Source organism: Petaurus breviceps, unplaced genomic scaffold, assembly GCF_028583685.1.
Source record: "Petaurus breviceps papuanus isolate PSGF00001 unplaced genomic scaffold, PetGlider_PUasm1.0 91133, whole genome shotgun sequence".
Lineage (NCBI taxonomy): Eukaryota > Metazoa > Chordata > Mammalia > Diprotodontia > Petauridae > Petaurus > Petaurus breviceps.
In genome coordinates, this window is record NW_027187419.1 from 20,996,965 (window position 1) to 21,021,582 (window position 24,618).

The window sequence follows — 24,618 nt, forward strand, 5'->3', positions numbered from 1 at the left end:
TGGCTCTCTGGGGAAGGGGACTGAGTAGGATATAAAACCAAAAAAACATTTTAAAATTAAAAAAAAAAACATCACTTTCCTGTTGACCTGTTTGAAAGCTCCTAATTGGCATAGAATCAGGTCCCTTTAACTATAAAATGAAAGTTTGTATTAAATGATCTTTAAGATCCATGTCATCCACAAAGGTCTAAATTAAAACTCTCTCAAGTCAACCTTATGTGTTACTAGTTGCCTTTCGCATTGTCCCTCCTTCCTCATTCCCTGATTGTATTTCCACAATACTTGAATCATTTCTTTCTGGCTGCATGCAATATTTTTCTCCTTGAACTGGTAACTCTGGAATTCGACTACAATAATCCTAGGAGTTTTCCTTTTGGGATCTCTTTCAAGAGGTGATTGGTGAATTCTTACAATTTCTATTTTACCCTCTGGTTCTAGAATATCAGGGCAGTTTTCTTTGATAATTTCTTGAAAGATGATGTCTAGGATCTTTTTTTTATCATGATATTCAGGTACCCAATAATTTTTAAATTATGTCTCCTGGATCTATTTTCCCCTCCTTCCCCATTCCCTTGTCCTCAATAATACTTTGACCATCACTTAAGACCAAGTTTCATAGGATAAACCTTAAAGACTGACAAGAAGGTAAAAAGAACACAGAGAAGGAATAGAAGGAGGTAATGATCAGAAAGTAGATGCTTCATGATCTAGGGAATCAAAAAGGTTCTCCAGATCTCAGTCAATCAGGAAACATCTTGGAGGTGGACACATGAGGTGCTAGAGGCATATGGATATATTGTGGTATATAGATATGACTCACAGTGATCAGCATTGTTAAATTAAATTAGGCAGTTAGATTTCCAAAACAACAACAGAACCATTTATACAGCATTATAAGGTTTGCAAAGCACTATGATATATTATCTCACTTGGTCCTCAAAAACCATAACATCCTATTCCAGCTTTACATCATAAAATTCTAATAAGGTTCCGAACCTAAGGTCACTTTCAGCTCTGGAGTTATGATCACAAGATCCTACATAGAAACCTTCAAGTACCATATAAATCTTACCTGTCATTATAATCCTATGCCCAAAAGTAATCACCCTCATAAAGAAGGCATTCTGATTTATAACAGTGGAGGCAGAGGTGGGTAGGTCTCCCACTTGGGCAGCCATGTATATGTGTGTTTGTATCTCTGCATGCAGTCTGTCATAACTTGACCTCTGTCTCTCATGGGAACACATAGCCATTCCAGTTGTAATTTATTTTAAAAGCAATGTTCTTGGGAATAAGAAATTGGCCTTTTGCCCACTCAAGTATTATTTTATTGACATGTTCTGTAACTGTGAGAGAAAGGTCCTGGCAGTAACACTGCAGGATTGAACAAGGTCAGATCCTAGAAAATGAATCAGAAAAAAATTTATTCCCAGTAATAATGCTATTTTGTTTGTGAGGATTTATGAAGTAGGGATTGCTTTTCCTTTCAGGTTTTTTAATTTTTTTGTTATGGTTATTTAGATCAAGTTAAGGAGCTACCAATGAGGAAACATCCTCTATCAATGAAGATCAACATCTTAATAGGTTTAAAGAGTTGTGTTGGCACTGAGGGGTTAAGTGACTTGCCCACAGTCTATGTGTGTCAGAGGGGGGGCTTGAGTTCAGGTCTTTTTTTCTTTTTAGTGGGTTCTCTATGGGTCACAGCTTACTGCCTCTTAACCTCAGTTTGGATAGAGAGACTTGTTGTGAGATTAGGAAAGTTCCTCGACCAAAACTCCCTTTACCATCTATGGAAAGTGGAAATGTAGCTCAGTAGACGCAGAACATAACAAAAATGGATCTTTCCCATGGTGCCCTTCTCGAAAAGCTCATACTCAGTCGCCTTAGAAAAAATGACCACAGGCAAATATCCTATTCCTAAAGATCCACAGGGAAGGAAAAAGCAATACTGCATTGGCTGGGTGGGAGCATGGGAGGCTTAGGGAAGTAACTAAGAGGGAGAATCTCCTTCACAGTTCTTTTCCTCCTACTTGCTCTGGCAGTCAACTCTCTTCCACTATTCCTTGTTGTTGCTTCATCAATTAGCTGTGTTCAAATTTTCCACAATCTGATTTGGGGATTTTCTTGGCAAAGATACTGAAGGAGTTTGTCATTTCCTTCTCCAACTCATTTGACAGATGAGGAAACTGAGGCAAACAGTGTTAAGTGACTTACCCAGGGTCACTCAGTTAGTAAGTGTCTGAGGCTAGATTTGAAAACAGGCCCTCCTGACTCCAAGGCTGGCACTTTGTCTACTGTACCACCTTGTTGCCCTTTATTCCTTATTATTCCAATACTCATTTTGTTCCCTCAGGTTTCTCTACTCTGGAGAGAAAATTTCTAATCAACAGTTTTCTAGAAAACATTTTGGTTTATCCTATAACCCCTTCAGAAGTGAGGCATTGCTTTCAGGAATGAGGAAGTGATAGTTTCATAGGAGTGTGTGTGTGTATGTATGTATGTGTGTGTGTGTGTGTGTGTGTGTGTGTAGGCGTGGGTGCCAGAAGGTTAAAGTTCTAATACTATATTATATCATAAACCCCTATCAGTGTACTCTCTCCCTCACTATTAATTATCAGGTCAGAGGATCATAGATATGTCATAGTTGGTAGCAACTAGGCCCTCTGACTTAGCTTTTAGAAACAAGCATTAACTAAAGAGATATAGTACATCTCCCCACTCCTAAGCCTGGGACATACTCTCCCACAAATAGACATATAGTCCTGGGGGAAAGTGGCTCAAATGCTTTCAAAATATTATCTCATTGCCCTGGAGTCAGGAGGACCTGTGTTCAAATCTGGCCTTAGACACTTAACACAAATACTAGCCATGTGACCTTGGGTAAGTCACTTAACCCTAATTGCCCTCCAAAAAGCAAAAAGAAAAAAAGAAAAAAAATCTCCTTTTATCCTCAGAACAACCCTGTAAGACAGGTGTGACTATCATTCCCATTTACAGATGAGAAAAATGAGGCACTCAGAGGTTAAGTGACTTACCCAGGGTCACACACCTAGTCATTGCTTGAAGCTGGATTTGAATGCAAGTCTTCCTGAATCTATGACCAGCACTCTATCCACTACATCAGCAATCTGTCTCTGAGCACACTTGACAAATGGGTAACTCATCACTCCTTTTGCCAGTAGTTTTTTTTTCTGCCTTTCTTGGTCTCTTCATAAAGTTCTCTTTCAGTATGATATAGCATTCTGATGAGCTCCTGGTGGAGTCCTTAATTTGCCTTTCTTGCGAGTGTCTAGTTTGTGGTCAACACCTGATACAGACAGAGGCACTCAAGGACACTCAGAAATCCAAAATCATTCAACCTCTTGAAGTTCACAAGGTCAACTTTGGGTCAAGGGATGTGAAGGATGCAATCCCCACCCTCAAATCCTCTCTGACTAGAAGTGTTTCCATCATTAAGCCTAACCAGCTTATTATTTTATACAAGACCCACAGGTTTTGGGAACTGACTGAGTCTCTTCAGCTAATCCCAATACACTTTCTGTGTACAGAAATTCCATTCCATCAAATGGTTTTCACCGATGCTCAATTAATTAGGGACTTTTCATACCTGGTTTAATGCGGGTCAATGTACTCATTGCAGATGTTTTCATTTGATTAAGGTCGTTATTTTAAGTGAGCTGGAGTGATTGATTGGTTCATTCATTCAACCTACTCTCAGCCTTTCAACTATGAAAATCTGTAATTTTATGAATCTCTAATAATAAGATAGTTCCAAATCTTACATATCTCTTAGTGTAAGCGGAAAAAAGCAAAAAAAAAACATTGAATTTGAGATCAGAAGACTGGGATTTGAGTTCTTATTCTGCCATTTACTTTCCACACAGTTTTAAATAACTTTTTGTGTCTTAGCACCCTCATATGTAAAATGGGAGTAATAATTAAAATACTTGCACTGTTTATCTCTTAATTTTGTTGTGATGATTGAATGAAACCATTTGTATTAGGTGCTTGGCAACCAGAATGAACTAAAAACAAAGTGAGTTGATATTGGTAGTGGTAGTAGTAATAATAGTAGCAAATTGGAAATGCTGTTATTCTAAGAATTTGTCAAATGTATGCAACAGTCCTTTCTAATGGAGATATGAAAAAAAAATTAGAGAGCTCATGTAAAAGTACTTTCAGAATGCCAGAGAAAGAGGTTGGACCCATTGTTGTTTTTTTTTTTTCCAGCTATTGACCCATCACATAATTTTGATAGTTTACTTTTGCTGGTATTATTATGGTGTAATATAGTAGAGTTTTGTGCTTTGTCATCCTAATTTATCAGAAATTTAAATAAGAAATAATAAAGAATGTTGAGGCAATAGATTTTTTTTCCTCTGAAGTCGTTGACGAACTTACTGGTCCAAGAAAATTTTCTCTTTGAGTCTAAAGTTGTAAAATCAGCTCTGTTATTATGTCTCCTTTTCCTAGAATGACTACAAAAGATTGTCAATGCAGTGCAAAGATTTTGTTGTCGGACTTCTTGATCTTTGCAGAAACACAGAAGAAGTGGAGGCCATTCTGAATGGGGATGTTGAAGTGAACCCTAATAGTGGAGACCATGGGCGTCCGAGCCTTAGTCGTTTAAAACTTGCTATTAAATATGAAGTCAAAAAAGTAAGCTCAGGCATTTAGCCCTGTTTTTTCTTTTTGCTTGTACTTTATTGATGCTGAATAGAGATGATATGCTGATAGCTCAAACCTTATCTCCTGCAAAAAACAAAACAACCCCACAATTCCATGGAACTATCTCTAACATGTACAACTCTCTTTAACCTCAATAGTTAAATGGATAGTATTTAACCAATAGAGAAAACGATTGAGAAGCAGCATATTGTAGTGGCTAGAATGCTGCACTTAGAGTCAGGAGAGATCTGGGTTGACATCCTATCTCTGACACTAATTTTGAGACCACAGAAGAGTCATTTAAGCTCTCTAAACATCAATTTCTTTGTCTGAAAACAAGGATGTTCATACCACCACCTATCACACAGGATCATTGTAAGGCTCGAATGAGTTAACCTCTCTTTCCAGTGGTAGTACCATTGCAAAAAACCCAACCAAATCTAACAATCCCTGGGTCTTTCTAACTGCACTGAAGTTGAATCTCATAGATATGTTCTCTCTCTCTCTCATTTAGAGTGACAGCAGGGATCATGTTCTTTCATTTATATCCCCAGCACTTAGATGTTCTCATCTAATTAAGGTAGTTATTTTAAGTGAGTTGGGGTGATTGATTGACTGGTTCATTCATTCAACCTATCCCAACCCTTTCAAATCAGAAAATCTGTGATTTTATGAACTTCTATATGATAGTTTTACTTTAGTTGCTTTCCAAATTTTGCATATCTCATAGCATAAGTGGGGGAAAAACAGCAACATTGAATTCAGAATGAGAAGATTGGGATTTATTATCCATGTAGTTTTAAGTCACTTAGCCTTTTTGTACCTTAACCCCCTCATCTATAAAATTGGAGTATTAATTAAAATACTTGCATGTAGTAAACAATAACACTTCATTCATTTAACATTCAAAGTGCTTTATGAATAGGTGGCCTCAATTGTGATGGAAGGAATGGAGTGGAATAGGAAGAGGGCCCTAGCCAATTATTTTTTCTTAAGTAGATGATAAACACTATTGTTTCATAGCTGCTGAAAGACTTCAGGTACTTTCAGTATCTTCTAAGTTTAGCTCCCTAAATCGAATTTCTGGTCACTCTGTCCTAGGTATATCTCCAAGAATTTTAATTGGGATTAAAATTAGATGAGAATAAACATTTTGCCTTATTTCTGGTCTAGTCTAATTTGGGATCCAAATTTGGGATGAATACCCTTGAATCCTCTCTTGCAATGTCCTTCTTAGGGGCTCACTCTTTCTTCCTTTACTTTCTTCTCCCTCTCTCCCCCTTCCTGATTTGGGAGAGTCTTAGCCAACACTAGGCAGGGCACACAGTCTCTCTTTGTATTGGTCTGCTATAGAGGATAAAACACATGCTGAATCCACTTGCTAGTTGGTTTTATGTTCATTAGCTGAATGTTTTCCATCCTATATTTGTACCCCGATAAAATGTTCCTCCTAGAGGGCTCAGAACAATATACTTAAGTTAAAAAGTAGTATATGTCAATTTTCCATTAATAGCTTCCTTTCATTTGATCTCTGTTCCAGTTTGTAGCCCATCCAAACTGCCAGCAACAGCTTCTTTCCATCTGGTATGAGAACCTTTCCGGTTTAAGGCAGCAGACAATTGCTGTCAAGTTTCTAGTGGTCCTTGCTGTGGCAGTTGGCTTGCCCTTCCTGGCTCTGATTTACTGGTTTGCTCCATGCAGCAAGGTGAGTTGATAAACTTAAGCATCTCAGTTTGGAGAAAAGCCTATCCAGTTGGACTGGACAAAATCTGTTGGAAAGTAGGAAATATAATTAAACATTAGAATGGAATGTGGGGCTGTTACAGATATCTGGTAGGACATTGTGAAGGTACTTTTCCTCACTTTTAAAATCTACCTTACTCACTTGTGTTGACCCTTTGAGAACTCAAGGATAGAATCTGTCTCTTTAACCAAGCTGTTTTGCCCCAGTAATGCATGCAAATTTCATGTTTATTTTGTAAAATGGATCTTGAAATTGTTCAAACTGGCTGTTGCGGGGGTGAGAATATAAATATTTTATTACTGAAATAAGTTGCAGAATTAACCAGATTTACCAGTAACGAACTATGCCAGGTCAACTATAGCCCTCTTCACCTTGACAATGTCCTTTTCCTCATTTGGAAATAGCTTAATTTTTTTCCCAAAAAATGTTACCTCTAATTTTTATAAACCAATTTTGTCTCTTTGTTATTCTCTTTTTCTCCCTGAATACTTAATACAAACAATCTGTCACCTCCCTAACAAAATCTATTGCCCTGTGCTCTCTAATTATTTTAGAATAAAGTAATTTCTTTCCATTCCATGCATAAGGCAGCGTCTGATAATAAAAAATATGAGTATCAATAAATCCTGATTTACTTGTGAGTGAGCATATAATATTATCTATCTTATTGTATAATAAACATACATTATATACTTGAGCACATTAATGACCTTTGATTACATCAATGTGGGAACTCCTTGAACTCCATATCACTATTCCTCTGTGATTTAGTATTAGGTTGTGGAGAATGGCAATGGCTAAAACAATTCATCACCTTGCACCCAACATGTTGTTAAAGCCTTTATGGACTTAGTCAGGTAGTTGTTAGACCATAGATATTCAGTTCAGCACCAAGCCCTTATCTGCAGATTTTCCATCTTGCTTGGTTTTCCTAGATCTTGCTTTGTAATGGCAGAGTCTTCACTTGTGTAACACTTTGTCGCTCTCACCTCCCCATTCTCTCTCTCTCTCTCTCTCTCTCTCTCTCTCTCTCTCTCTCTCTCTTTCTCTCGTGAGTAGAAGAGAGACCTCTGTTTTCAGTGATGTAAGAAGTTCCCAGTTGAAGAATTTCCTCCACCAATGTAGATTACTTTTCTCTACAACTTATATGTATATTTGTGATCATACATATAGTTGTATTTACAGTGGTGTTAAACTCAAATAGAAACAGGTTCACTAAACCATACTGGGGAAACCTACAGGCTGCATGTTTACTTAGCAAACCACATATTAATATTATCTATGTTCTACTGTCTTCTTAGTTGTGTTATTAAAAATTTCCCAATTAAATTTTAATCTGGTTTAGATAGTACTCAGGAGCATGGTAGTTCATATAAGGCTTTAGGCAATGTCTGAAGTATTATTTTTATATAGACTATTTGTGCAATATATGTTCAATGTATATATATATATAATATATACATATATGTTGACATGAGTAACATTTAAAAAGAAACATGCAAACTCTTTGATCTTCCCCACTTTATTAGATACACTACCCATATTAATTTATTTCACTCAATCAGCTCCCTTCCTTTATCTACAGTAATGGGTCATGATGTTTATGTTCTATAATATATACATGGCCAAATATACTCAAATGAGGACCTAGAATTTAGATCCTAGATTTAAGTTATCCATGACCACTAAGAGAAAGCCAGAAAAGGACATCCTTTTAAAGATATAGTTCTTAATTATTTGTGATACGGAGTAAATAATATATGGATCAATAATATTTCTAGATGTTTCAAAGACTTTATTTCAGCTAGTCTCTTCTCCTACCATATCTTTTATCTGAACTACTAACAGGCAGCAATACTGCCCATGCCATTGATCTTATTAAGTGGAATAAAAAAAAAACCAGCACAATAATTATTTTCAATTGAGTGTTTTATAACATACAGATAAGCCTGGGCATCTGTATGTGCCTCATCTATCAAAAGAGGAGGTTGAAGTGAGTGACCTCTTCCAGCTCTAACCTACTATGACATTTGCAGTTCTACTGCCAAATGAAATGGAAGAGGACAGATGACCATGCCTGCCATCAAAGCATTAGCTTCTGTGGCAACTTTCTGAGAATACTAGCTGTGTAAACTTGGGCAAGTCACTTAACCCCAACTGCCCTCCAAAAAGCAAAAAAAAAAACAACAACAAAACTTTCTGAGAGAATATAAGATTGCCAATATGATTGGATGTTAAGGTCTTACCACAAATAACAGTATTTTGCTTTTATACTTTTTGATGCTCTGTGAAGGTGATAGGAGCTCTTATTTTGGTATCAACCATGGTTGGGGGAAATTAAATATAATCTCAACAAAATATCTTCATCATCTGGGGCCTGAATTTCATATATGAGAATGAAAAAATTGAAATTATCCAAATAAATCAAATAATTATCAATAAACATTTTTTTGATATAGCATAGACCAATGTCTGTGTGCTTATCTTTATGTCTGCTTCCTTAAGACTTTAACGTGCCCAATTATATATATTCCTTTTTTTTGATAAAGCTACTATTAAAAAATTTATTTTGAAACCAATAGTAACAGTAACAAGAATAGCCTCAAAAGAAAAAAAATCTTAAAGTCTTAAATACAGAAAATCACATATTGGTAAGGAAAGAATTTACAAAAAAAATATAATCGCTTTTTTCCGTGTTTAATCATTATACACATGAATTTTGGAAACACTATTGTATATAGATATAATATCTTCACTTTTCCCCTAAGTATATAGAATTTAGTTGACTGTTTTGGTGTGTGTTCTGTGATATGCTACAGATGGGAAGGATAATGCGTGGACCATTCATGAAGTTTGTAGCACATGCTGCCTCTTTCACCATTTTCCTGGGACTCCTTGTCATGAATGCAGCTGACAGATTCGAAGGCCCCAAACTCCTCCCTAATGAAACTAACATGGAAAATGGAAAACAGCTGTTCAGGATGAAAACATCCTGCTTCTCATGGATGGAGATGCTCATTATATCCTGGGTAATAGGTAAAGTATAATTTTCCATTATAATTTAGTTTTGCAATCCTAGCAGTTGGACTGAATGACACTGATTCCTTCAGACTAAACTCATACAAATGTATGCCACATGAAGGGAAAAATGCACCAAATGCTATGATTTCTTTTGTGTCTTTAAGGCTCTGTTGTTTTGTGTTCATTACTGACTTCATATTCCCCTCACGTGGGTTATGTTTTTCATATATTTAAAGAATGTACAAAAAGAGAATTCAATGGGAAATTATGAACCAAATCCTGCTGATCATAATTGCACAAAGCTGCCATTCACATTCAGAAGAGTCATGACTTCAGTCCCAGAGCAACATGAAATCTCCTAAGGCTCATTAGCATGTGCTAAGATTGATAATTCAACCAGATAATGAAATAAAAGTATTTTGGGTATAGGAGGAGTTAGAAATGCATTTTTGACCTCACATAGGAGTTTTTAATTTTAAAACTGTTTCCACAATAGAGTGTTAGCCTGAAGTCTAGAAGACCTGAGTTCAAATATGGCCTCCAACACTTACTCTAAGCAAGTCTCTAAAAAAAACCCAAAAACCTCTGTTTGCCTCAATTTCCTCAGCTGTAAAGTGGATATAATGATAGCAATTAATTTAATATATATTATGCTTCAATTGATATACTTCAATATGTATTATTCCTCAAGGATAACCATATATATATATATATATATATATATGAAATAGGGACACCAAATCTTGAGCTTTCCTGGCCACATTAAGCATGTAACGATCTTATATAGGAAAGAAGGATTCCTTAGCAAGGAAGAATGCCAGATGCCTTTAAACAAGAAATCTCTTCTGTAGTTCAGGGTATATTCTAGATGACTTCATGAAGTTATCATGATTTTGCACAAATCTTTTATTGATTTAATAGATATTCTTCTTACATTATAGGTACATGTATTACAACAGTTGATTTTTAATCTTTATGCTTTTGCCAACTCACATTATTTTTCATTTTGTACAGTTACAAGCCTACCAACCACACTTGTTCTTTCCAAATTAACCCATTAGTGGAAAGAGATGATCTAATCCCTATGGTCTGCCATCACAGAGCTAGAAGGTACCCCAGAGATCATGTGGCCCAACCCCTTTATTTTATAGCTAAGTAAACAGAAAGTATATCTTTTACTGAAGTCAACATTAGCTATAGAAATAATTATGATTTATACATAGGAAAGAAGAAATTAGTCAAAATAAGCCCATTTCATACTTCTCTTAAGTAATATTTTCAGTGTTTTATAGGTATATTATTTTATGTATTAATATTTTGTTCACCCGTGTAGCTCACAACCTTGCCATTGTCTTCAGAGTGATTTTCATCCATTTACCTTAAAAAATAAATTTTGTATTCCTTCTCAACTTTCCCCACAGAAAATCATACCTTACAATAAAGAGTGAAGAAAAAAAGAAAAAATGTTACACAAAAGTAAAGTTTATGTCAAAAAATGTCTGATGTTAATCTTTGCATATATTGTTTTCCTGGTTTTGTTTATTTTACTATGTATCAGTTCATATGTGAACTAATGCTTCTCTATATCCATCATGTTCTTTGTTTCTTACAGGACAATAATATTCCATTATACTCAGGTACTCACATTTAAAAAATCTTTTTTAATGAATATAAAATAAAAAAAATTATAAATAAGTCTTTGAAAAATAAATCTTCCATCAAAGTCATATTCATTAGCAGGGTGGCCTTACTCTGGTTCTTTAATATTTCATAGAGTTACTTCATTAAAAATTCAAATGAAGTTTATAGGTTTATCTTTTTCACCCTTGCAGAGCTATCCCATTATAAATAATACCTTATCCTTATATTAGATATAATAGTGGAATTTGAACTGCACAGCAGTTTGCTACACTGGGTGTTTCTGGTCAATGAATATTTATTTAGTCTTTTTATTTGTGGAGGAATAAAAGGATTTTACTAGGAAAATATCAGATCACTGACCTTTGTATTTGATTTCAGAGAAAGTTTCCTTAAATCATTTAAAAAAGTGGTATATAGGAAGTGCTGTTAACTAAGTATTTACTACGAATATTTTTCTACCATAGGTCAGTAAGCTTCTAGGATCAGTTGCTGAAACGAGTATTTCTTTTACTCATTAATGTTCATTCTTGCAAAAATACAGCTATTTCTCCCTGCAGGAATAGTGAAAGGTTGCACATCTAGAATCATATAGGTTCCATTTCAATAAAGGTCAATAGGTAATAGGCTGATATAAACCTACAAACATTTCCACTAAAATTCTAAAGAGAAAAAGACACTTAATTTCTCACATTTCTCAGTTACCTGCTAATCTGACAAAGAGGTGCCCCTTTATTGGCACCAATGCCAATCTCTCTGCCTTTCATTCTGATTCTACCCCTTCATATTTCCTTTAACAGACTGTCCTAATTGTAAGGGAAGTCAAAATCACCTAACCCTATTTAAACCTGATATATTTACCATGCAAAAACATAATTTTGTGCTGTTCACTAAGTCCCTTGGCCTTTTCCTAGGTATAAACAAGACTTTGACACCCCCATAGAAACGAGGAGAATTCTGTTCAGATTGCTGGGAGGGACTTGGTTATACCCTTTGGGGGCTATATGAGACCATCAAGCAAGTTGGAATAAGGGACTTAAGAGAGAGAAAAATATATACTTTTGAAGAAATACTGAGAGCCCTCAGAGCAGAAGATATTTTGGGGAAGTCAGCCTGAACATAGCTCTTATTTTCTAGTGCCTTTTTTTTTGCTTTTTTTTCTTTTTCAAATGCTTTATTAACTTCTGACTTACATCATTCATTTCGGACAGATTTTGAGTTACAATTTTTCTCCCCGTTTTTCCCCTACCCACCGCCCCAAAAGAGCAGTCCCACAGGATATCCTCTCCTCCAATCTGCTCTCTCCCATATTTTCTCCCATCCCTTTTGACTTTTCCAGTGGATCTCTATGTCCCAGTGCCTGTATATCTTATTTCCCAATTACATGTAAAATAGTATTAATAATAGTATATATATATATGAATATTTGATTTTAAGACTTTGAATTCCAGTTCATTCCCTTCCTCCCTTGTCACCCACCCTTACTGGAAAAATAAGAAGTTAAGTATAGGTTGTACCTGTGGCTAATGCAAAACAATAACATAGTAGATATATCGTAAAAGACTGACTACATTTCCCTGCCTCCTATCCCACCTCCCACTTGTTCTATTCTCGGCTTTGATCCCATGTCTTTTCAAAAGTGGGTGCTTCCAACTTCCCTCCCCCCCAGCCTTCCCTCCCTTCCATCATCCACCCTCTCATCCCCTTCCCCCCCCTACTCTCCTGGAGGGTGAGATACCCTATTTAGTGTGTATTTCATTCCCTCCTCAAGCCAAATTCAATAGGAATAAGGTTGACCTATTTCCTTTTGCCTTCCTATTCTTCCCCTCCATCGTAACCATTTTCCCTTGCCTCTTCGATATGAGATTTACCCCATTCTGTCTCTCCCCATCTCCTCTCATTATATTCCTCTCTCACCTCTTAATTTCACCTTTTAAGTATCATCCCTTCCTGTTAAATTGGTCCTGTGCCCTCTATCTATGTATACCTGTAAACATATATACACACATTCACATATGTATTCATGTGCCCATATACCCTCATATACATACATACATACATATACATATATATATATTCCCTTCAACTACTGAGAAAAGTTTCATAAGTTACAATTATTGTTTTTCCATGTAGGAATGTTAATAGCTCAACTTTGATAAGTTCGTTATGATTTCTTTTCCCTGTTTACCTTCTCATGCTTCTCTTGCTTTTTGTATCTGAATGTCAAATTTTCTGTTCAACTGTTTTTTTCAGCAAGAATGCTTGAAAGTCCTCTGTTCCACTGAATGACCATATTAATGTAGAAGCTGCCAGATCCTGGGTTATCCTGATTGTGTTTCCACAATATTCAAATTGTTTCTTCCTGGCTACTTGTAATATTCTCTCCTTAATCTGGGAATTCCAGAACCTTTTTTGCTTTTTTTTTTGGAGGGCAATTGGGGTCATGTGACTTATCCAAGGTCACACAGCGAGTTTTTGTCTTAAGTGTCTGAGGCCGGATCCCAACCCAGGTCCTCCTGACTCCAGGGCCAGTGCTCTATTCACTGCGCCACCTAGCCACCCCTTTTCTAGTGCTTTTTAAAAGAAAAGAGAAAAAGAAAACAAAATTTCTTGCAAGAGAAATAGTCAAGAGTATTTAGTGCAAACATTTACCTGGAGACAAGTCCTCAAATGTAAGATATATGTGGATAATAGCTGTGTAATATATATGGCTTAACATCCATGGATATGTATCCATGGATACATCTCTAGTGGTATGGATAGATATCTTATCGAGAATTTTTCTTCCCTTCTTCCAAGGAGACTATACATTTCTACCCTTTGTGGGGAACAAAAGGATGACTGTGAATGGGTGCTTGCTCCTTCCCTTCCCTGTTACCAAGAGGGAGGTCCATGGGGGTTGCCTAAGTTAGGGGAGGTTACCTAACTTCAACTTTAAGTTAAGGTAGTACTTAACTTGCCACGTCTAGCTTAGCTTCCTCTCACCAAACCCTGGTTGCACACAAGACCATCTTAAATAGACAATACATCTCTTTATCAAAAATAAGTAGAAATTGGGTTGGCCAGGTAGCACAGCGAGTAAGAGCACTGGCTCTAGTGTTGGGATGACCTGGAGATTGAATCCCAGGCTCAGACACTTAGCACCCACCCAGAAACACCTGGCCGTGTAACCTTGAGCAAGTTACTTACCCCCGATTGCTTTTAAAAAAAAAATAAGTAGAAATTAAGGAAGTTCTACAGAATAGAATAGAGCAGAGAACACACAAAAGTAAGGAGATTTTTGGCTTCAGAATAAGATAAAAAACATTTAAGCTCAAGCAAAAATAATGATAACAATATCACTGGTGGATTAGGCTTGGATGGAGTATCCACTTTTAGCAGTCTCTAAGGTTGCAAGCACTGGAGGTCACAGAATTTCTTGGGAGTAGCCTATATGTCTACAGCTCTGAGGGTTCCCAGTAGTAATTCAGGAGGCCATAAAGAACTTTGTCTACTATCTCTTTAAAATCTCCACTAGTTTTACATAGGCTCTAAGGAGTGTGACCAAGTACCTCAGCCAATCTTATTAGACTTCTTAGACAGGTATTGTCCCCTTCATAACTAGTGCACAAGACAATTAACTATAGAAATGTGTTTTCACCTGATAAATATATCCCATGGTAAGTAGGATGGGGTTATTTCAATCCTAACCTTACAGAACTTCATTTTTTTCTCTCTACTCCTTAGTAACTACCTACCATTTTCTTTTCTGCTACAACATCCTCACTAGAACCCACCATCCCTGCTAGCTTCTATCCCGTATCTCTCCTCCCTGTCTCATTCAAATTACCTGAAAAAAGCTATCTAAACTTTGTTTCCAAATGCCTACACCCTCAGCAATTTGGCTCCTAATAGTATCACTTAACAGGAAGTTATCAATGATTCTTGATTACCAAAACTAATGACTTCTGACTTCTTAATACTCATCCTTTTTGACCTCTATGCAGCATTTACCTTATTTATCCCCCTATCCTCTTTTTGGCTTTTCATGACATTGGTCTTATCCTGATTCTCCTTCCATATGTCTGATAACTCTTCAATCTCTTTTGCAAAATAATCATCCATGACATGCCATGGGTATACTCCAAGGTTCTTTGTCCTAGGCACTGTTCTAGACACTATCTTTTCTCTCTATGCCTTGTCATTTGGAGATTTTGTCAGTTACCATGGGTTCAATTATCATCTCTATGCAGATGATTGTCAGATCTATAACCCAATTTTTACCAACAGTGTGTACAATAGTACATTTTAAACATCAAGGACTGAAATAACTTTTATTGATTTGAAATGAACATTTGCATATAGAAGGAATACACATAGAATCTGTGAATAGCATAATGCTTAAAAACATAAAAAATGATTTATGGACTGTACAGAAGAATTCAAATGAAAAGTGAATTAAATAAATGGAAATATCCCAAACTATGAAAGCAAACTTTAACAAGGATAAATGTAAAGACTCATCAATGGTATGAAATAAATGTTGCAAATACAGAATAGAGGGAGGTTTATTGTTTTTCAAAATATGAATCATACTCCATATTAGCCAACACCATGATGTAGGTTTTAATAACATGCGTTAGAAAGCATAGTGTCCAGAACAAGAGAGTTAATAATGCTTATAACCTTAGCAAAGGCCAAAACACATTTAAAATGTTGTGTTCAGTTATAGGGAACTACACTCTAAGAAGGACATTGATTAACTAAAGAACATGCAATAAAGGATATTAGTCTGAGGAAAAACTTAGAGGAGGTCAGGATCTCTGTCTTCAAATAATCAGAGGTCTGTCATGTGGAGGAGTATTTTTTTTTCTAAAGCAATTAGAGTTACAGAGTTCTAGCAGTAGAAGAAATAATGTGAAATAATGAACTTCCTACACCTAGAACACTCCAAGCTGAGGCAAAATGAACACATGTTCAGAGAATTGTATGTATGATTCCTGAATTTGATGGGAGATTGGACTAGATAACATGTAGGGTTCCTTATAACTAAGATTTTCTCTCTTTGGGAATAGACATACACTCTAGCTCATCTTTGAGGGTAATTCTCAAAACCCAGATAAAAGAAAGTTGCCCCCCATTTTTCAGGTCCTAAACATGTGATTTAGTATACCAAGCACTGAATGTGGCATTGGAGGTTGTTATTATTTAGTTGTTTTCAGACATTTCCGAATATTTATGGCCCTATTTGGGATTTTCCTGGCAAAGATATTGGAGTATTTTGCCATTTCCTTCTCCACCTTCTAGCTGAGGAATCTGGGGCAAGCAGGTTTAAATGACTTGCCCAGGGTGACACAGCTAGTAAGTGTCTGAAGTCAGATTTGAACTCAGGAACATGAGGCTTCCTGATTTCAGGCTTGGCACTCTATTCACTGTGCTACCTAGCTAGAGTCAGAGGATCCAGCTTCAAAAGCTGCCTCTTCTAATTCCTATCTATGTGGTTTGTGGCTGGACATTTCCTCTCAGTTGAGGAATTTTTCTTAAGTATAAAGTGAAAAGGTTGAACTTGATGAACTCTAAGGATTCTTTTAGAGCCTTCTTCTATCGATAAGGGAAGATAATAAGCAATTTCCTTAGTTTTTAGTTTTTGTTTCCAAGCTTGAATAAATTCAATTTTAGGTCAAAAATATTTTTTCTGCTCTGAGGATGATTTGAGAAAAACAAAATATTCACTGAAGTGCTCTGATAACCAAAAAAGCTTCACCCTACCAGCAACATTAAAGAGACTATGTACACTTTTAAAAATGTAAACTTGTCTTTTCTCCCTTTTTATGCACAGGAATGATATGGGCTGAATGTAAAGAAATTTGGTCCCAAGGTCCCAAGGAATATTTGTTTGAGCTATGGAACATGCTGGATTTTGGTATGTTGGCCATCTTTGCAGCATCTTTTATTGCTAGGTTCATGGCCTTTTGGCATGCTTCCAAAGCCCAGAGCATCGTGGATGCAAATGACACGTTGAAAGACTTGACCTCTGTGGGAGACAATGTGAAGTACTACACTCTGGGTGAGTTTATGCTACCAAATTAATGGTAGTCCAGATGAATGCAAAATATTCCTGTCTGATATTTACCTTTTCAAATGCTAATGAATTGGTATAATTGTCTGTCTTTTTCTGCTGTGAATTTCACGGGGGTTGCCTCCTCTAATAGACAAAATCCAAATTGGTAGGGTTAAACCTGGTTAAGTCTAGCTGGTCACAGCATATCTATTAATTAGGCTCTCTATCATTAAGTATATCAATAGATGCAAATGATATTATGAAATTTACTTTGAAATGTACTTTTCATCCTACTTTATTTTCTTTGCCTAATTTATAACAAAAAAAAATCCACTGCCTCAATGGATGTAACTTGGTCCTTTGAGAGATTATTAAATTCTAGTCCTTCTAGGGTTGTTTTTCTTCTTGATTTAGGGGTGGGGAGGAGAGTACCTGTGGTTTTTTTTTAGTTAGAAAATTTCCAGTGTGGGAATTCTCTCCACTAAAGTAGATCAGCAATTCTTCTGTAACTTATAGTCTCAGTGAGTTTTGAGGGCACTGAGATGTTGTGATTTGTTCAAGGACACACATCTGTAATGTGTAAGAAGAAAGAACTTGAATTCAAGTCTTGCCTTCTGCTGCCATGCTGCCTCCTATGATTATTTACTTTATGTAATTTTTTGAGACACTTCTAAAATCAGTGTTTCTCAATCTCTTTGGCCAAAGTACAATATCATTAGGCCCAGTATTCTGCAAAACAGAGTTCAAATGAACCTAAGAGTCCAACAAATGCAATTTTTTTTGTTCAGTTGTTTTTCAGTTGTGTCTGACTCTTTGTGACCCTGTTTGGGCTTTTCTTGGCAAAGGTACTTGAGTGGTTTGCCATTTCCTTTTCCAGCTCATTTTATAGATAAGAAAACTGAGGCAAACAGGGTTATGTGACTTGCCCAGGGTCACACAGTGTCTGAGGCCCAATTTGAACTCAGGAAGAGGAGACTTTCTTATTCCAGGCCTGGCATTTTATCTACTATGCCACTTAGCTGCTCTCATACATATTTGACCAATAATTCCCTCTACAACACACCTGACTAATTGGTCATTCATGCTTGAAGATTCCCAAAGAAGAGTAGCCAGTCTCTTCCCAAGTTAGCCTATGTACCTTTCAGATAGCTATAATTTATTGGGAAGCTTTTCATTGCAAAAAAATCAACCCTCTATCTTTCTCTTTAGCACAGCATTTTCTCACATTTCCCTCATCTTTTACTCTTACTTGATCAAATTCTTTGTCCAAAAATTTTCTGAGGGTTCAGTTCCCTTTAATCTTCTCTATTCTTGTCCACTTGACTATTATTTACTGCTGTTGTGATAGGCAGAGTGGGAACTGGCTGCATAGAGACTTGTTTTGACGATGGTGGGTACTTGGGCAGACTTAAGGCTTAGTAGAAGGTGGATATTCCTTTCAGGTTAGTAGGATAGCAGGACTTTGATTCAAATAGATTCAAATAGAAAAGGAACTTCTGATAGAGGACACAAGTGTTGGTAGCCAAGGACTCCTGTCTGAGCACATCATAAAAGGTACAAAAGAGTTCTACTATGTGGTGTCTTAGATTCTCTTATCCTAAAAGTCGAAGTTGGGAGCAAAAGATACACCATTAGGGCAAATGGAAGGATCAATAGTCCCCAGAAGCACACATTTCCTATCACACATGCATAAGACCCTAACTGATCATTTATTTTTTTTTCCTGTCTAGCGTATAGACAGAGGTTTTATCCCAGAGGGCTGAAGGCAGGATAGACAAACCATGGAAGCAGTAAACAAGTAAATGGGGCTCTGGGACTGAGAGATGCTTTCAGACCCAGGAAAAAGCTATACAAAAACCAGTGTCTTCTGAAACCCCTTCCATCCTTGGTAGAGTGTCGGTAGGGACACCACAACATAGGTGTTAGTGGAATGTTTCTTGGAATGCAGAGAGAGCATAATTGTCAAGATTGGCTTTCTGGACTCAAATTTGAAGATCCATCAGACATTGTACTCTGGTTTGACCTTGTTATTATAGTGGAGAAAGAGGAACAGCGACTTAGTCAGAAGAGGTCTTTGCTTTGTTTGAGGTGATGTTTGGTTGATATATGAAGGTAACAACTTTTAAGTGATGTGAGTAATGTTACAAATAATGGGAAAAAGAGCTGTAGTCAAGACTATTTGATGAATGATCTTATAGTACCCAAATGGAAGCTAAACATTTTTCTGTAAAATAGGGGTTTCACTTGGTAGTTTTGGTCTACATTTTTTTGGAAGGAGGAAGGCAAGGCAATTGGGGTTAAATGACTTGCCCAAGGTCATACAGCTACTAAGTGTCAAATGTCTGAGGCCAAATTTGAACCCAGGTCCTCCTGACTCCAGGGCTGTACTCTATTCACTGCACCACCAAGCTGCCCCTTGGTCTACTTGTTTTGACGATGGTGGGGACTTTGGCAGACTTACTTGGTCTTCTTAAGCTGGTGAATCAGGTTGATGTATTCTGGGTTCAGATGATTGTACTACTTGGTCATAGTGGATATCAGTGAGGAAACTGTTGTCTTTTATAATCCTAGATTTAAGATTCTTATGTTTAATGTGATATCAGAATGATGTAAAACCAATAATTATCATAGTTATACTGGACTTATTGGATGGAGTATTAATTGTTATATACGAATTGTAAAGAATTAATTGTTCTATACGAATTGTTATATAAGAATTGTAAAGAAAAACCTTTCTGGAATCCAAGGAAGCAGGAAAGGATTGTTCTAACATCTGGTTCATCCTTTCCATGTCATTATTAAATCTGGGAAAAATAGGATGTAAATAGTCAGAATTAGAGGCTTTGAGTCAGGAAGAACTAAGTGGGAAGTGAATTGGGCACTTGGTTGAAAAGAAAGTGGTGAGGGCAGTCACAAAGAATTAAAACTTGAGGTAACAAGAAGTCTTGCTGTCTGGGGGGCACTATGTCAAGGTCAAACACCTAGATTGTCAATCTAGAAAGAAGTATTTGTAAAGTAAGCCACGGAGCTTTGGGAACCAGCATTTTTATCTATCGATTAGCTAAAAATGCTGTTGCTTGGACTGCTTATCAAGATGACAAAAAGATGAGAAGAGTCAATAAATTAGAGGACACAATCAGTATCCAAATATATCTCACAAAGTTGGAATGATGGTGCAAAGCTAATAAGATGAAATTTAATTGGAGCACTTGTAAAGTGCTACACCTAGATAAAAAAATTGTCAAAGTATAAGAGAAAGACAAGACTAAATATCTATTCCTTAAGAAAAGAGCTATGACTTTTCATGGGCTGCAACATCAATACTATGCAAAGATGTGAGGTGGCAACCAAAAATTGAATTGGGTCTTAGGCTTCATGAATAAGAATTATGGTGCCTCAAATGTGCAATGTGATGCCCTTTTATAATTTGCCCTAATCAGACCATAACTGGAATAACATGTTTAGTACTGAACAATGGCAAATGAGTGTTCTAAAGCAGGGTGACAAGGATATAGGATCATAAGGTCATAGGTTTAAAGCTGGAAGGGTCCTCCATGACCAGGTTATCTATTCCAACCTCTTCATTCATTTTACAGATAATAATGAGGAAACTCAAAATCATGATACATGAGATTAGGTTGAAAGAACTAGTGATGTTTAGCCTGGAGAAGAGAACACTTGACTGTGATCTTCAACTATTTGAAGGTTTGTTATATGGAAAATAAAACTTATGTGCTGCTTGGCCACAGAATGTAAAATTAGGACTAATGGCCAGAAGTCAAAGGAAAACAGATTTTGCCTGAACATTAATAAGGATTTCCTAATGATTAGAGCTGACAAATAATGGAATGAATTGTTTCATATAGAGATGAGTCCCTTGGTGCTGGTCTTTCAGTGGCTGCTGGATGACTTCTCATCTTTTATGTTGTAGAGAGAGCTCATCTTTCATGTAGGTGTTGAACTGGATGACTTTTCATGTAACTTCCATTTCTAGGATTCCTGGCCCTGACATTTACTAGCTTTGTAGCCATAACCAAGTCACTTAACCCCTTTCAGCCCTAGTTTCTCCATCTGTAAAGTGGGGATAATGCTACTTGAACTACCTAAATTGTGAGTTTATTGTGAAGAAAGTGCTTTGCAAAGAATTAAGCAATGTAGACATTATTTTATTATTCACAGCAGAGGAGATAAGAAATAAGCAGCATCAGGCAATAAAATCGTTGGGTAAACCATTATTCATTTAAGCTTTTGGATAAAGTTCCTATCTCCTTTCTTCCCACGGAAGTGTATATTTTCTCTGAACTTGATCCAAAATTAAGATAAGGTAGGATTTTACTTTATGTGTCTGTCACACACACATATGTTCACAGACACGCACAAACACATACACATCTCACAGAGAAGGGTTAGGCCCATTTAAACAGCTTCAACCTATTCATCAAATCTATTGTTCTTTTCCTAGCCAGGATAAAATGGGACCCATCTGATCCTCAAATCATATCTGAAGGCCTATATGCTATTGCTGTAGTTTTAAGTTTCTCTAGAATTGCCTACATCTTACCAGCTAATGAAAGCTTTGGGCCTCTACAAATATCCTTGGGAAGGACCGTAAAAGACATCTTCAAATTCATGGTTATATTCATCATGGTATTTGTGGCTTTCATGATAGGGATGTTTAATCTGTATTCCTATTACCATGGAGCAAAGCAAAATGAAGCCTTCACAACGTAAGTACTACATAACTGTGGAATTTTTGTTTTGTTTCATTGTTTGGTGTAGGAAATAGAATATTAGATTTGTAATTAGAAGGATTTGGGTTCAAATCCTACCTCAGTTACTTAATAACTATGTATGACCCTGTACTATGCACTTAACTCCTCTGGTCTCAGTCTCCTCATCTGTAAAATGAGTGAGTTGGGCTTGATGACTTCCAATATCCTTTCAATCTTTAAATTCATGATCCTATGATCCTAATTTAAATATATAGTTTAACAAACATTTGTATACTTAGTCAATGAAGTATGTGGTGACAAAAATGTTGGCAAAATCAAGTTCTCTGCTTCCTTGTTTCTTCACCTCTGGAAAGAGAGGTTTGGATTAGATGATCTTTGAGGTCCCTTCCAGCCCTAACACACTCTAATTTTAAATTGATCCATATAGACATGGAAGCCAATGATAAACTAGTTTGGGAGTTTGTCCTTTTCCTATATGTGTGTGTATATACATATAAACATACACACATATTTATATATTTATATCCATATACTTCTGTTCCTCTTCGAGATGACCCATCAGTATGCATGGGGTATGGGAGTATTTGTACCTCACAAAAGTCAAACTCTTAAATATGTGTGATTCTATTATAAAAGATGACTCCTTCACTCATGTGGACAGTAGTCCTTCCTTTCTATGTGATATTCTTTCATTGCTGTGGTAAAAATTAAATAAATAAATAAAAAGAAATATGAGCCCCATTCAACATAACTAACCTGGTTTTTGGATGAGAGGTGCACAGTCCAACAGCAGACCCATATTCATAAGTCTTTCCATGTTAACAAAATTTGCCAAAACTGGTTTTCTATTGGCATAGCTTCTAAGAATTTCCACATCATAATGAAAAATAAATGAATGAAATAAATATGAAGAAATAAGACAATTGGAGTAATGGTTAAAATAAATTATCTTTTAATGCATTATTCAAATATCATGTTGGATTTAATGATGAAAAGCAAAAAGTGAAAAAAATCAAATAGTTCCTTGTTAGGAAAAAATACTCTGTAGTAACTAGATGCATGAATATAGGCAAAATTAGCTTTAATTACTAATTATAGCCAAGGCATATATCCTCAAACCCAGCTCAAGGGTTCATTAATCTCTGACATTTTTCTTATCATCAATTCTACTTGAGGTGATTGAATGTAAATAGGTAAATATAACCTGGAAGGAAATCCCTAAATCTCAGGAACAAACTTACAGAAATGTCATTGTTTAGTACATGGCTTCTTAACTTGGAGTTCACAGACCCCCTAAGATTTCTGTGGATAGATATTGGGGATCTGTGAACTTGTATGGGAAAAAATGGTACCTCTATTTTCACTAATCTCTAACTGAAATTTAGTTATCTCCTTTGATTGTTAATTAAAAAAATATACATAGAAGGGGTTCATAGACTTTTTATGATTGTTAAATGTATTCAAGACACAAAATTAAGAATTCTTACTTCATTGTAACTTTATTGAACAGGCATTATCAAAATGCTAATAGTGATTCTGAAGTAAAGATTTTTTGAAGTTAAACCTATCCTAAGGACACAGCTAAATAGCAAAGCATTTCTGGAAAAGATGAAATCATGGGATTTAAAACTTGAAGAGACCTTGGAGATCACCTAGCCCAACTCAAATAAAATTAAAAATTAAATTAATTTAATTTAATATAGTAAATTGATGAAAAAATTAAAGCCTAGAAAGTGACTTGCCCAAGATCATTGCTAATAAGCAAAGGAAGCCAAATTCAAACCAAGATCTTCTAACTATAATAAATTCAACAATATATTTTTATCAAATGCCTACTGTGTACAAAACACCCTACAGGTACAAAGATGAAAAATGGTCCCTTGAAACCAATGAATCTTGGGTGGTTTCCTATTTCCTCTAGGCAAATACAAAACCCTCAAACTGGCATTTAAAACCATCCACACTATAGTTTCCACTTATTTTTCCAATTTTGTTCCATATTATTCCCCTTTTTATACACTCTCTTTTTTTGAGTTGAACTGGTTGTTAGCATTTCTTTCTTTCCCATCTTTGCACAGGTGATTTTCCCACATTTGGAATGCACTCACTCCTCACCTCTGCTCAGTCAAATTTCTAAATTTGTTCAAAGAGCAGCTCAGATGCTGCCTCCCACAGCAAGTCCCGCCCTTCCCCCAATCCCCATACCCAATTGTCAGTGCTCTCTCCTTCTTGTCATTATTTCATATATAGTTTAAATTTACTTCACTGTGTACAAATTGTATTTCTCCAGTAGAATGTAAGTTCTTTGACATCAAGTTATATTTTATTTGTCTCTGTATCCATGCTTAACACCTAGCATAGGGACTGGTACAGAAAAGGTACTTAAATATCTGTTGTATAGAATTAAATGTATGTTCTCATATCATCCAGCTACTATCAAAGGAAAACTATTAGTAACTGCTTATGCTATCTTGAATGCCATTGTCATCTGTAGTAATTTTTATTTTTTGATTCTTTTTCAGAGTTGAAGAAAGCTTTAAGACATTGTTCTGGGCTATATTTGGACTCTCTGAAGTGAAATCCGTCGTCATAAACTCTAACCACAAATTCATTGAGAATACTGGCTATGTTCTTTATGGAGTCTATAATGTGACCATGGTCATTGTTTTGCTAAATATGCTCATTGCAATGATCAACAACTCATTTCAGGAAATTGAGGTAAAATTATCACTTGAAGACCTTTTTTTGTCTTAATTAAGCTGGTGTCTACATGC

The 24,618-nt window shown here is 36.1% G+C and overlaps 1 protein-coding gene across 2 annotated transcripts in view; it reads left to right on the forward strand.

The window, feature by feature from the left end:
• TRPC6 (transient receptor potential cation channel subfamily C member 6) overlaps positions 1-24,618 on the forward strand; it is a 172,553-nt gene that overhangs the window by 118,955 nt on the left and 28,980 nt on the right. For both annotated transcript variants that reach the window (XM_069079718.1, XM_069079719.1), the window contains exons 3-8: positions 4,474-4,659; positions 6,209-6,373; positions 9,232-9,448; positions 16,890-17,117; positions 21,574-21,838; positions 24,367-24,562. In XM_069079718.1, coding sequence (XP_068935819.1) covers positions 4,474-4,659; positions 6,209-6,373; positions 9,232-9,448; positions 16,890-17,117; positions 21,574-21,838; positions 24,367-24,562 — 1,257 coding nt within the window. The remainder of the gene's footprint in view (positions 1-4,473; positions 4,660-6,208; positions 6,374-9,231; positions 9,449-16,889; positions 17,118-21,573; positions 21,839-24,366; positions 24,563-24,618) is intronic.